The sequence below is a fragment of the Calidris pugnax genome, unplaced genomic scaffold (genome assembly GCF_001431845.1).
Source record: "Calidris pugnax isolate Ruff unplaced genomic scaffold, ASM143184v1 scaffold772, whole genome shotgun sequence".
In the NCBI taxonomy this organism is placed as follows: domain Eukaryota; kingdom Metazoa; phylum Chordata; class Aves; order Charadriiformes; family Scolopacidae; genus Calidris; species Calidris pugnax.
In genome coordinates this window covers 98876-110801 of record NW_015091662.1, presented here as the reverse complement: position 1 = coordinate 110801, position 11926 = coordinate 98876, and the positions used below count along the sequence as shown (strand labels likewise).

Below are 11926 nucleotides of genomic sequence, written 5' to 3'. Positions count from 1 at the left end.
GCCAGCCCCCCGTTCCAGTGGAGGCGGCCGTTGGGCCTTTCCTCGGGGGGGAGGTCTCCCTGGCGGTCACCGTTCCAGCGGCGCTTGAGCCGCAGCTTGGGGGGCATCAGGGCGTCCTCTCTCTTCTCCTGAGCTTCCCCACCACCAGGTGCTCTCTCCCCTTGCTCCTGAGGTTCCTCGGCCGAGGAACCGGGGGCCGACGGCGGCGGCGCCGGGTGGGTGGACCAAGAAGGTGCCACGGGTCTGGCAAAGATGCCTCCTTTCTCCTCTTCTCCGCCATTTTCCTCCATCTCGTTTTTCTCTTTGCCTTTCGCTTCTTGGGCTTCCACCTCCTTCTCCACGACGGGTTCCACCTTGACCCTCGGAGGAGCAGGAGGAGGAGGAGGAGGAGGAGAAGCCAAATGGGGGGTGGTGACCGCTTCTTCGGCGCTTTCCAGTCTCTCCCGGTTTTTACGCCCCACGGGGGGTGGTTGGAGCTTGATGGGGAACTGGGGTTGTTCTTCCAGGGGGGGGACCTGGCACTGTAGTGGTGGCACCATGAGCGGGTAGCGGGGGAAAGTCCGCGGGCTCAGGTGGTAGTTGAAGACGGAGCAGGCTTGGGAGTGCAGGTAGTGTTTCATCTCCTCGGGGTTGAAAGAGAAGCAGCTGCTCCCCGTGAAGGGGCTGAGCCCCGGCGAGGGGCTGTAGGAGAAAAGGGTGGGGGTCAAGGATAAAGCCGGCGAGATGGGAACGTTGAGGACCCCCCCGCGCCCCGGCAGAGGGGAGACGGCGAAAGGGCTGTGAGGATCCGGGTAGATCCCGGGGCGGGTGAAAAGTGGGAGCATGATCTCGGGTTTGCGTTTCTGATGGTTGATGCCACCACCACCACCACCACCTCCACCTCCACCGCCGGCCCCCACGGCGTTCCGGGAAGCCATGAGATCCACCCCCCGGCGCCAATCCGAGGTGCCGTCCTCCAGCTCTGGAATTTCTGGTTTCCTTTCGCCTCCTTCCCCCAGTCCCTCCGGGTTGGAAGGGATCAAGGAACCGCCGGAGAAACGAGAAGGTTGGGCATCTTCGGTGGGAGAGTGGCCGTCCAGAGGTGGGAAATGGAAACGGGACGAGGCGGTGGGGACGGGGGGAGCGCTCTGCGGGACCACACCTGGGAGAGGGAGGAAAAAAAGGGGAAAAAAAGAGAGAAAAAGAGAGAAAAAGGATGGGAGAGAGTTAAAACTGCCGTCGCCGAGGGAGTTAAATCCCAGGTAGAGCTGCTTTTCGGGCCCAACCCGCAGGCGTTTGGAAGAGTAACAGAAAAATACCATCAACAAGGCGGCAGACGGGGAGATGGGAGGGGCCTTCCCCATCTGCTCTGCTGCTCTGCCCACCTCAATCCTGCTCCTGGAGCTTCTCCTCTCTCCTCTTCCCACCTCAAATCCTCCTGCTCCTGGAGCTTCTCCTCTCTCCTCTTCCCACCTCAATTCTCCTGCTCCTACAACTGGAGCTTCTCTTCTGCTCTTTCCACCTCAAATCCTGCTCCTACAGCTGGAGCTTCTCTTCTTCTGCTCTGCCCTCCTCAAATCTTCCTGCTTCTGGAGCTTCTCTCTCCTCTTTCCACCTCAAATCCTCCTGCTCCTGCGTCTGGAGCTTCTCCTCTCTCCTCTTCCCACCTCAATCCTGCTCCTGGAGCTGCTTCTCTCTCCTCTTTCCACCTCAAATCCTCCTGCTCCCGGAGCTTCTCCTCTTCCCATCTCAATCCTCCTGCTCCTACAACTGGAGCTTCTCCTCTCTCCTCTTGCTACCTCAAAACCTGCTTCTGGAGCTTCTTCTCTTCCCACCTCAATCCTCCTGCTCCTGGAGCTTCTGCTCTTCCCACCTCAATCCTCCTGCTCCTGGAGCTTCTGCTCTTCCCACCTCAATCCTCCTGCTCCTGGAGCTTCTGCTCTCCTCTTCCCACCTCAAATCCTCCTGCTCCTGGAGCTTCTTCTCTCTCCTCTTTCCACCTCAATCCTCCTGCTTCTACAACTGGAGCTTCTCTTATCTTCCCACCTCAATCCTCCTGCTCCTGGAGGTTCTCCTCTCACCTCTTCCCACCTCAAATCCTCCTGCTCCTACAACTGGAGCTTCTCCTCTTCCCACCTCAATCCTCCTGCTCCTGGAGCTTCTCCTCTTCCCACCTCAATCCTCCTGCTCCTACAACTGGAGCTTCTCTTCTTCTGCTCTTCCCACCTCAATCCTCCTGCTCCTGGAGCTTCTCCTCTCACCTCTTCCCACCTCAAATCCTCCTGCTCCTACGACCGGAGCTTCTCTTCTTCTGCTCTTCCCACCTCAAATCCTCCTGCTCCTGGAGTTTCTCCTCTCTTCTCTTCCCACCTCAAATCCTCTCGCTTCTGTGTCTGGAGCTTCTCTTCCCTCCTCTCTTCACTTCAAATCCTTCCCACTGTCGGGGATGAAGCTTCTCCTCTTCCCACCTCAAATCCTCTCGCTTCTGTGTCTGGAGCTTCTCTTCCCTCCTCTCTTCACTTCAAATCCTTCCCACTGTCGGGGATGAAGCTTCTCCTCTTCCCACCTCAAATCTAACCCTGCTGGGGTTACAGCCTTTCTCTCCTCTCTCCACCTCAAAACCTCCCTGTTGCTGGGGATGAAGCTTCTCCTTTCTCCTCTTCCCACCTCAAATTTCCCCACTGATGGGGATGAAGCTTCTCTTCCCTCCTCTCTCCACCTCAAAAACTCCCCAACTGATGGGGCCAAAGCTTCACCTCTTCTTGCCTCAAAACCTCCTCAACTGATGAGGTTGAAGCTTCTCCTTTTCTCCTCTGTCCACCTCAAATCCTCCCCATTGCTGGGGCTGGAGATTCTCTTCCTTCCTCTCTTCATCCCAAATCCTCCCCAACTGATGGGGATGAAGCTTCTCCTCTTCTCCTCTGCCCACCTCAAAATCTCACTGTTGCTGGGGATGAAGCTTCTCCTCATCCCACCTCAAAACCTTCCTCAACTGATGGGGATGAAGCTTCTCCTCCTCTTCTCTGTCTACCTCAAAACCTCACCATTGCTGGGGATGAAGCTTCTCCTCTTCCCACCTCAAAACCCTCCCCAACTGATGCGGATGAAACTTCTCCTCTGTCCCCCTCAAATCTCCCAGCTGATGGGGCTGAAGCTTCTCCTCCCTCCTCTTCCCACCTCAAATCCTCCCCAACTTATGGGGTTGGAGCCTCTGTCTTCTCCTCTCTCCACCCCAAAACCTCCCCAACTGACGGGGCTGAAACTTCTCCTCTTCCCACCTCAAATCCTCCCTGGCTTATGGGGTTGGAGCCTCTGTCTTCTCCTCTCTCCACCCCAAAACCTCCCCAACTGACGGGGCTGAAACTTCTCCTCTTCCCACCTCAAATCCTCTCCATTGCTGGGGCTGAAGCTTCTCCTCTCTCCACCCCAACTGAGGTTCCCTCAACCTCCAGCACCACCAGAAGAACCTCCACTTTCTCCTGCCCTCCCCTGACCTTCCCCGCTCTGCTTTACCCACCAAAAGGTTTGGGGAGGGCGCGGTGAAGCCATCAAGCTCCAACGCCACCTCCAGCTCTCGAGGCTGACTAAAAAAATAAATATAAATCACTGATTTGGGCTTTTCTTTTTTTTTTTCTGGGAAGACGTGTCTTTTCTGGAAGGTTTTTCCTGCCAGCTCTTCCAGCGCCGTGCCCACGGAGCCGCCTGGCTCCGGCTCAGCTCGTGCCGTAACGAGAGGCCAATTCCTCCACCAGCTTTTCTCACCTTCCACCGGGCGCCCCACTTTCCCCCATAAAAAAAAACCCTCAAAAAACCCAAATTCCAGCGCCCCAAACAGGTTGGGGCTCTCCCAACCCCCAATGCTGAGCCAGAAGGGAAGAAAACAGGTTGTAATTAGCCCGGCGCATTCCAGTTCTCCAAACTTCTTTCTATTTTTCTTTCTTTTTTTTTTTTTTTTTAAATGCCCCAGAGATAGGAGGGAGTGGCTGCAACCGAGGAGGAGGGGGGAGGAAAAAAAAAAGAGAACCCAGCACGGAGCAATATCGAGCTGGAACTGCCCGGACTCGTCGCTGCAAGTAATTATAGATTTACCGCGCGGCTCCCGTCTACATCTTCCACCCCCGCGCTCCGGCTAAAAGGCCTCCCGGAGAAGAGATTCCCAAAGAACAGATTCCTGGAGAATAGATTCCCAAAAAATGGATTCCAGGAGAATAGATCCCAGGAGAATAGATTTCCCTCTCCCCGCAGCCTTTAAGGCGGCGTTTCCCCCCACCCCGTGAAGAAAAACCACCTTTAGGACAAATTCTCTTCTCCCCCCACCCTCCTTTTGGGGTTTTTTTTCTGCTCAGAAGACAATCCCTTGAGGTATTACTCGCCCTGGCGCCCGCCTGGGACTATTTTTCCCCCCCCCCGAGGATGGGGAGGAGGGATGAAGGTGGCTTCAAAGCAGCAAAAAATAAAACGGAGGAGCAGCCGCCGCCAGCCGTGGGCAGAGGCGACACGAGATGAGAAACGCTCGTGCTTTGGGGAAACACCACAAAAAACCCCCCCCAGGATCTTGCAAATAAAAGATCCTTTTCCATAGAAACCAGCAGCAGTTTTGGGAGTCTGGGATGAACCCAGCCCCAACTCCTGCTCCCAGCAAGAGACTGGCAGGGTTTTTAGGAGGAGAAGGGAATGATTCTGCTCCATTAGAAATCCAGACTTCCAAAAAAATAAGAGGGATCCAAAACTCCACCAAAAAAAAAAACCAAAAAAAGAGGATCTCGCAAATAAAAGATCCTTTTCCAAAGAAACCAGCAGCGGTTTTGGGAGTTTGGGATGAACCCAGACCCAACTCCTGCTCCCAGCAAGAGACTGGGAGGGTGTTTAGGAAAAGAAGGGAATGATTCTGCTCCATTAGAAATCCAGACTTCCAAAAAAATAATAGGTGTCCAAAACTCCACCAAAAAAAACCAAAAAAAAATAAGATCTCGCAAATAAAAGATCCTTTTCCAAAGAAACCGGCAGCGGTTCTGGGAGTCTGGGATGAACCCAGACCCAACTCCTGCTCCCAACAAAGGACTGGGAGGCTTTTTAGAGGAAAAGGGAATGATTCTGCTCCATTAGAAATCCAGACTTCCAAAAAAATAAGAGGGATCCAAAACTCCACCAAAAAAACCCAGGATCTCGCAAATAAAAGATCTTTTTCCAAAGAAACCAGCAGCATTTTCGGGAGTCTGGGATGAACCCAGACCCAACTCCTGCTCCCAGCAAGAGACTGGGAGGGTTTTTAGGAGGAGAATGGAACGATTCTGCTCCATTCCCACTCTTTTTTGTTGTTCTGATGCAGGGGAGAATCGAGAAATATCTAACAATTTTGGTCAAACTCGGAGAAATCACTCCTTCTCCGCGCTTGTTATTAGATTCCCCCTTTTTGGGAGAAAAGGAGCAAACCGGGGGCTTTTTTGGGGGGAGGAGGAGAGAAAATTGCTCTTAAACTATGAATTTTCCAAGGGCCTGGCCACGTATAGTGTCCCCCCCCCTCCCAGAGCTCCTTGTCACCAAAGGGTCACATTTCTATGGCCCCATAAAGCGACGTTACGAGCTTGGGAGTGAGGCAAGAGACCTAAAAATCCGCTTATCCCAAGGACACCCCCACCCCCCCGGGGGCTGAGCAAAGCTGAGCCAACAAACCAGTTCAAATAGGAAACCCAAATCCCCCCAGTTTCTCCCCCCCCCAGCCCCGAGAGGAGACAGGGAGGGGGAAAAAAAAAACCAGATAAGGTTTTATCAGACGTTCCCTCTGATTGTCCCATCGGCTTTTGAAGCGCTGGGGGGGCAGCGATAGGGATCTGTGGGTCCATCCCCAGCATAAAAAAGGGTTAAAAGCAGTCGTTCCCCCCCCAAAAAATAAAATCCCCCACCCCCCCAAAACTCACCGTTAGGCCGAATGTTGATGAAGGGGTAGTTGGGCATCACCAACTTGTTGAAGTTGAACTTGTAGGTGAACCTTTTGCCTTTCGTCTTGTGGAGGATCCTCTTGTTGTAATAATATCTGCCGAGGAGAGCGAGAGAGATCAAACCCCAGCCCAAAAATACCTCTTTAAAATGCTTATTTTCTTTTATCACCATCAACATCCCACCCTGACGTCCCCAAAAATGTGGATTTTGTGGCATTATTTGCAAGAAAAACCCCTGTGTTTCCCAAGGGCACCCACTCCTTTTACAACACTTTTCGGAGTCGCTTTCCGAGCCTTTTCCAGGTCATTTTGTTCCTTCGAGCATTTTTTGGGGGCTGGGGGGGGGAAAAAAAAAGTGAGATCCTGGAGGGAAGAGAAAGCTGATCAACAAGCCAAGCCTGTACCTGCTGGTTTCACCCCTGGCCAAACTGGGACCAGTGCCACGGACTGGTTGGGGCCGAACAAAACTCAGCGCAGCGATGGAGCCGAGCAAAAAGGACCAAATTACTCAAAACCCTCATATTTTGGGTGGTTTTTTTTATAATTTCTGCAATTTTCGTGGCCCAGGGTATTGTTAGGGAAGGTCTACCCAGGCTGGGGCTGAACAAAACTCAGCGCAGCGATGGAGCCGAGCAAAAAGGACCAAATTACTCAAAACCCTCATATTTTGGGTGGTTTTTTTTATAATTTCTGCAATTTTCGTGGCCCAGGGTATTGTTAGGGAAGGTCTACCCAGGCTGGGGCTGAACAAAACTCAGCGCAGCGATGGAGCTGAGCGAAAGGGACCAAATTACTCAAAAACCTCATATTTCGGGTGCTTTTTTCTTTAATTTCTGCAATTTTCGTGGCTCAGGGGATTGTTTCTGCCACTCTCACACCCCAGGAGAAAAAAGGGAAAGGGAAGGTCTACCCAGGCTGGGGCTGAACAAAACTCAGCGCAGCGATGGAGCCGAGCGAAAGGGACCAAATTACTCAAAAGCCTCACATTTAGGGTGGGTTTTTTTTTTAATTTCTGCAATTTTCGTGGCTCACGGTATTTTTTCTCCCGGGGTGTGAGAGTGGCAGAAACAAGGGAAAGGGAAGGTCTACCCAGGCTGGGGCTGAACAAAACTCAGCGCAGCGATGGAGGCGAGCAAAAGGGACCAAATTACTCAAAACCCTCATATTTTGGGTGGTTTTTTTTTTAATTTGTGCAATTTTCATGGCTCAGGGTATTGTTTCTGCCACTCTCACACCCCGGGAGAAAAAAGGGAAAGGTCTACCCAGGCTGGGGCCAAACAAAACTCAGCGCAGCGATGGAGCCGAGCGAAAGGGACCAAATTGCTCAAAAAGCCTCATGTTTTGGGTGGGTTTTTTTTATAATTTCTGCAATTTTCGTGGCCCAGGGTATTGTTTCTACCACTCTCACACCCCAGGAGCAAGTCGTTTCCCTTCTTTTCACCCCCTTTGCCCCTCGGGGGATGAAAAACACCCCCTCACCTTCGCAGGCGAGCGCTGGGGAGGGGAACCTTCATCACCCCCAGCCTTTCCTCCTCATCCTCACGGCACCAATGGAGAGCAGGAGCAGTCAGTGGTGGGGATGGTGAATCTAATCCTCACCATGGCCTCCTCCCCCCTCACACCCCCGCAGTTTGGCCCCAGCCCCGTGTCCAAACAAAGGTGTTACGGGCACCTCGTCGTCGTTTTAGGAGGTGAGATTAACCCCAAAGTGGGGCCACCTCGGAGAGGGACAGGAAAAAGGAGCCACCAGGTCCCCAAACGACGCGGTCACTCGTCACACGGGGCACGGAGACACCAGGACACCCTCAGGTGGAGGTGATTTTCCACTCCCATCTCCCAAATTACAGCTTTTCTGCCACTGAATTTATTGTTTCCTTCCTGTTCCAGGAGGAGAGTTGCGTGTTTGCTGCCTTGTTTACCTTCAGCTCCACCCAGGAGGTATCAGAGGGCGTTGAGGCAGCGAAGTCCACGTTTAGAGGCTGATAATGCCCCGAGACCTGTCAGGAATTTGGCCACTCCTGCAGGTGACGGGCTCGAAATGCTGCAATACTTCACTTTTCCCCTCTCTTACTTCAAAATAAACAGTGAAAACTGGGAAAAAACACCCTCCAGAAGGGTCTAAATAAAAGAGGGCAAAGTTGGACTGAAGGATTTGGAGCTGTGAGGAAGGCTCGGCCCCTGTCTCACACAAGGGGACACTGGTGGTCCTCAAAGACACCCAAATTCGTGTCATCAGGGCTCAGGAAACCCCCAAATCCAGGCTCTCGCCGCGGGGCTGGCACCAAATCTCTTGCCTCACAGTAAAAATAAACAGTGATAATTGGAAAAAAACACCCTCCAGAAGGGTCTAAATAAAAAAGGGTGAAGTTGGACTGAAGGATTTGGAGTTGTCGGCCCCTGTCTCGCACAAGGGGACACTGGTGGTCCTGAAGGACACCCAAATTTGTGTCATCAGGGCTCAGGAAACCCCCAAATCCGGGCTCTCGCCGCGGGGCTGGCACCAAATCTCTTGCCTCGCACGGACAGAGCGGTAACAATAAACAGATAATTGGAAAAAAACACCCTCCAGAAGGGTCTAAATAAAAGAGGGTGAAGTTGGACTGAAGGCTTTGGAGCTGTCTCACACAAGGGGACACTGGTGGTCCTCAAAGACACCCAAATTCGTGTCACCAGGGCTCAAGGAACCCCCAAATCCAGGCTCTTGCCATGGGGCTGGCACCAAATCTCTTGCCTCACAGTAAAAATAAACAGTGATAATTGGAAAAAACCACCATCCAGAAGGGGCTAAATAAAAGAGGGTGAAGTTGGATCGCTTTCCGAGCCTTTTCCAGGTCATTTTGTTCCTTCGAGCATTTTTTGGGGGCTGGGGGGGGGAAAAAAAAAGTGAGATCCTGGAGGGAAGAGAAAGCTGATCAACAAGCCAAGCCTGTACCTGCTGGTTTCACCCCTGGCCAAACTGGGACCAGTGCCACGGACTGGTTGGGGCCGAACAAAACTCAGCGCAGCGATGGAGCCGAGTGAAAGGGACCAAATTACTCAAAAACCTTATATTTTGGGTGGTTTTTTTTTTTAATTTCTGCAATTTTCTTGGCTTAGGGTATTATTTTTGCCACTCTCAAGCCCCAGGAGAAAAAAGGGAAAGGGAAGGTCTACCCAGGCTGGGGCTGAACAAAACTCAGCGCAGCGATGGAGCCGAGCAAAAAGGACCAAATTACTCAAAACCCTCATATTTTGGGTGGTTTTTTTTATAATTTCTGCAATTTTCGTGGCCCAGGGTATTGTTAGGGAAGGTCTACCCAGGCTGGGGCCAAACAAAACTCAGCACAGCGATGGAGCCGAGCGAAAGGGACCAAATTACTCAAAAATCTCATATTTTGGGTGTTTTTTTTTTTTAATTTCTGCAATTTTCATGGCCCAGGGTATTGTTTCTACCACTCTCACACCCCAGGAGCAAGTCGTTTCCCTTCTTTTCACCCCCTTTGCCCCTCGGGGGATGAAAAACACCCCCTCACCTTCGCAGGCGAGCGCTGGGGAGGGGAACCTTCATCACCCCCAGCCTTTCCTCCTCATCCTCACGGCACCAATGGAGAGCAGGAGCAGTCAGTGGTGGGGATGGTGAATCTAATCCTCACCATGGCCTCCTCCCCCCTCACACCCCCGCAGTTTGGCCCCAGCCCCGTGTCCAAACAAAGGTGTTACGGGCACCTCGTCGTCGTTTTAGGAGGTGAGATTAACCCCAAAGTGGGGCCACCTCGGAGAGGGACAGGAAAAAGGAGCCACCAGGTCCCCAAACGACGCGGTCACTCGTCACACGGGGCACGGAGACACCAGGACACCCTCAGGTGGAGGTGATTTTCCACTCCCATCTCCCAAATTACAGCTTTTCTGCCACTGAATTTATTGTTTCCTTCCTGTTCCAGGAGGAGAGTTGCGTGTTTGCTGCCTTGTTTACCTTCAGCTCCACCCAGGAGGTATCAGAGGGCGTTGAGGCAGCGAAGTCCACGTTTAGAGGCTGATAATGCCCCGAGACCTGTCAGGAATTTGGCCACTCCTGCAGGTGACGGGCTCGAAATGCTGCAATACTTCACTTTTCCCCTCTCTTACTTCAAAATAAACAGTGAAAACTGGGAAAAAACACCCTCCAGAAGGGTCTAAATAAAAGAGGGCAAAGTTGGACTGAAGGATTTGGAGCTGTGAGGAAGGCTCGGCCCCTGTCTCACACAAGGGGACACTGGTGGTCCTCAAAGACACCCAAATTCGTGTCATCAGGGCTCAGGAAACCCCCAAATCCAGGCTCTCGCCGCGGGGCTGGCACCAAATCTCTTGCCTCACAGTAAAAATAAACAGTGATAATTGGAAAAAAACACCCTCCAGAAGGGTCTAAATAAAAGAGGGTGAAGTTGGACTGAGGGATTTGGAGTTGTGCGAGACAGGGGCCGACAAGGGGACACTGGTGGTCCTCAAGGACACCCAAATTCGTGTCATCAGGGTTCAGGGAACCCCCAAATCTGGGCTCTCGCCGCGGGGCTGGCACCAAATCTCTTGCCTCACAGTAAAAATAAACAGTGATAATTGGAAAAAAACACCCTCCAGAAGGGTCTAAATAAAAGAGGGTGAAGTTGGACTGAGGGATTTGGAGTTGTGCGAGACAGGGGCCGACAAGGGGACACTGGTGGTCCTCAAGGACACCCAAATTCGTGTCATCAGGGTTCAGGGAACCCCCAAATCTGGGCTCTCGCCGCGGGGCTGGCACCAAATCTCTTGCCTCGCAGTAAAAATAAACAGTGATAATTGGAAAAAACCACCATCCAGAAGGGGCTAAATAAAAGAGGGTGAAGTTGGACTGAAGGATTTGGAGTTGTCGGCCCCTGTCTCGCACAAGGGGACACTGGTGGTCCTGAAGGACACCCAAATTTGTGTCATCAGGGCTCAGGAAACCCCCAAATGCGGGCTCTCGCCACGGGGCTGGCACCAAATCTCTTGCCTCGCAGTAAAAATAAACAGTGATAATTGGAAAAAACCACCATCCAGAAGGGGCTAAATAAAAGAGGGTGAAGTTGGACTGAAGGATTTGGAGTTGTCGGCCCCTGTCTCGCACAAGGGGACACTGGTGGTCCTGAAGGACACCCAAATTTGTGTCATCAGGGCTCAGGAAACCCCCAAATCCGGGCTCTCGCCACGGGGCTGGCACCAAATCTCTTGCCTCGCCACAGAGCAGTAAAAAGTAGAAATGATGTTAGAAAGGGGAGTTGCTTTCTCCGAAAGGGTTCGATGGTGCGATAACAAAGAGTAACACCTCTGGTTTCCTCCCACACCTTCGTTGCTCAAACCGGTAGCGGCGATGGGAGGCGAGAAGAAAAGAGAGAGAAAAAGCTCCCCCGGAAGGAAGTTTTTCCTGATAATGACAACCTGAGCCAGAGGTGACACCATCACGGGGAGCCCAACCCTCTCTCTCTCCAATCAAACCCGAGTCCAGCCCGACCCACTCATCTCAAATTCGCTATAAACCTCGAGTTTCACCCAGGCAGGGAGTGAATATTGACAATTCATAGAATCATTGAGGTTGGAAGAGACCCTTGGGATCATCGAGTCCAACCATCTCCCCTACTCTACAAAGTCCTCCCCTACACCATGTCCCTCAGCACTGCATCTAAACGGCCCTTCAACACAGCCAGGGATGGGGACTCCACCCCCTCCCTGGGCAGCCTGTTCCAACGCCCGACCACTCTTTGGGTGAAAAATTCCTTCCTAATGTTCAATCTAAACCTCCCCTGGTGGAGCTTGAAGCCGTTCCCTCTCGTTCTGTCACTAATTACCTGTGAGAAGAGACCAGCCCCAACCTCTCTACAGTGTCCTTTCACGAAGTTGTAGAGAGTGATGAGGTCTCCCCTCAGCCTCCTCTTCCTCACACTAAACAGTCCCAACTCCCTCAGCCGCTCCTCATACGATTTGTTTTCCAGCCCCCTCACCAGCTCCGTTGCCCTCCTCTGCACTCGCTCCAGCACCTC

The 11926-nt window shown here is 52.4% G+C and overlaps 1 protein-coding gene across 1 annotated transcript in view; it reads right to left on the bottom strand.

Annotated features, from left to right (window-relative positions):
* Positions 1–6: 6 nt before the first annotated feature.
* The window catches only part of ETV3 (ets variant 3), a gene marked incomplete at its 3' end in the record, with an annotated part of 21038 nt that continues 9118 nt past the window's right edge, over positions 7–11926 (bottom strand). Inside the window, exons 3-4 of the mRNA XM_014961939.1 lie at positions 5898–6102; positions 7–1141 (exon numbers count right to left, since the gene is read on the bottom strand). Of these exons, the coding sequence (XP_014817425.1) occupies positions 7–1141; positions 5898–6102 (1340 nt within the window). The remainder of the gene's footprint in view (positions 1142–5897; positions 6103–11926) is intronic.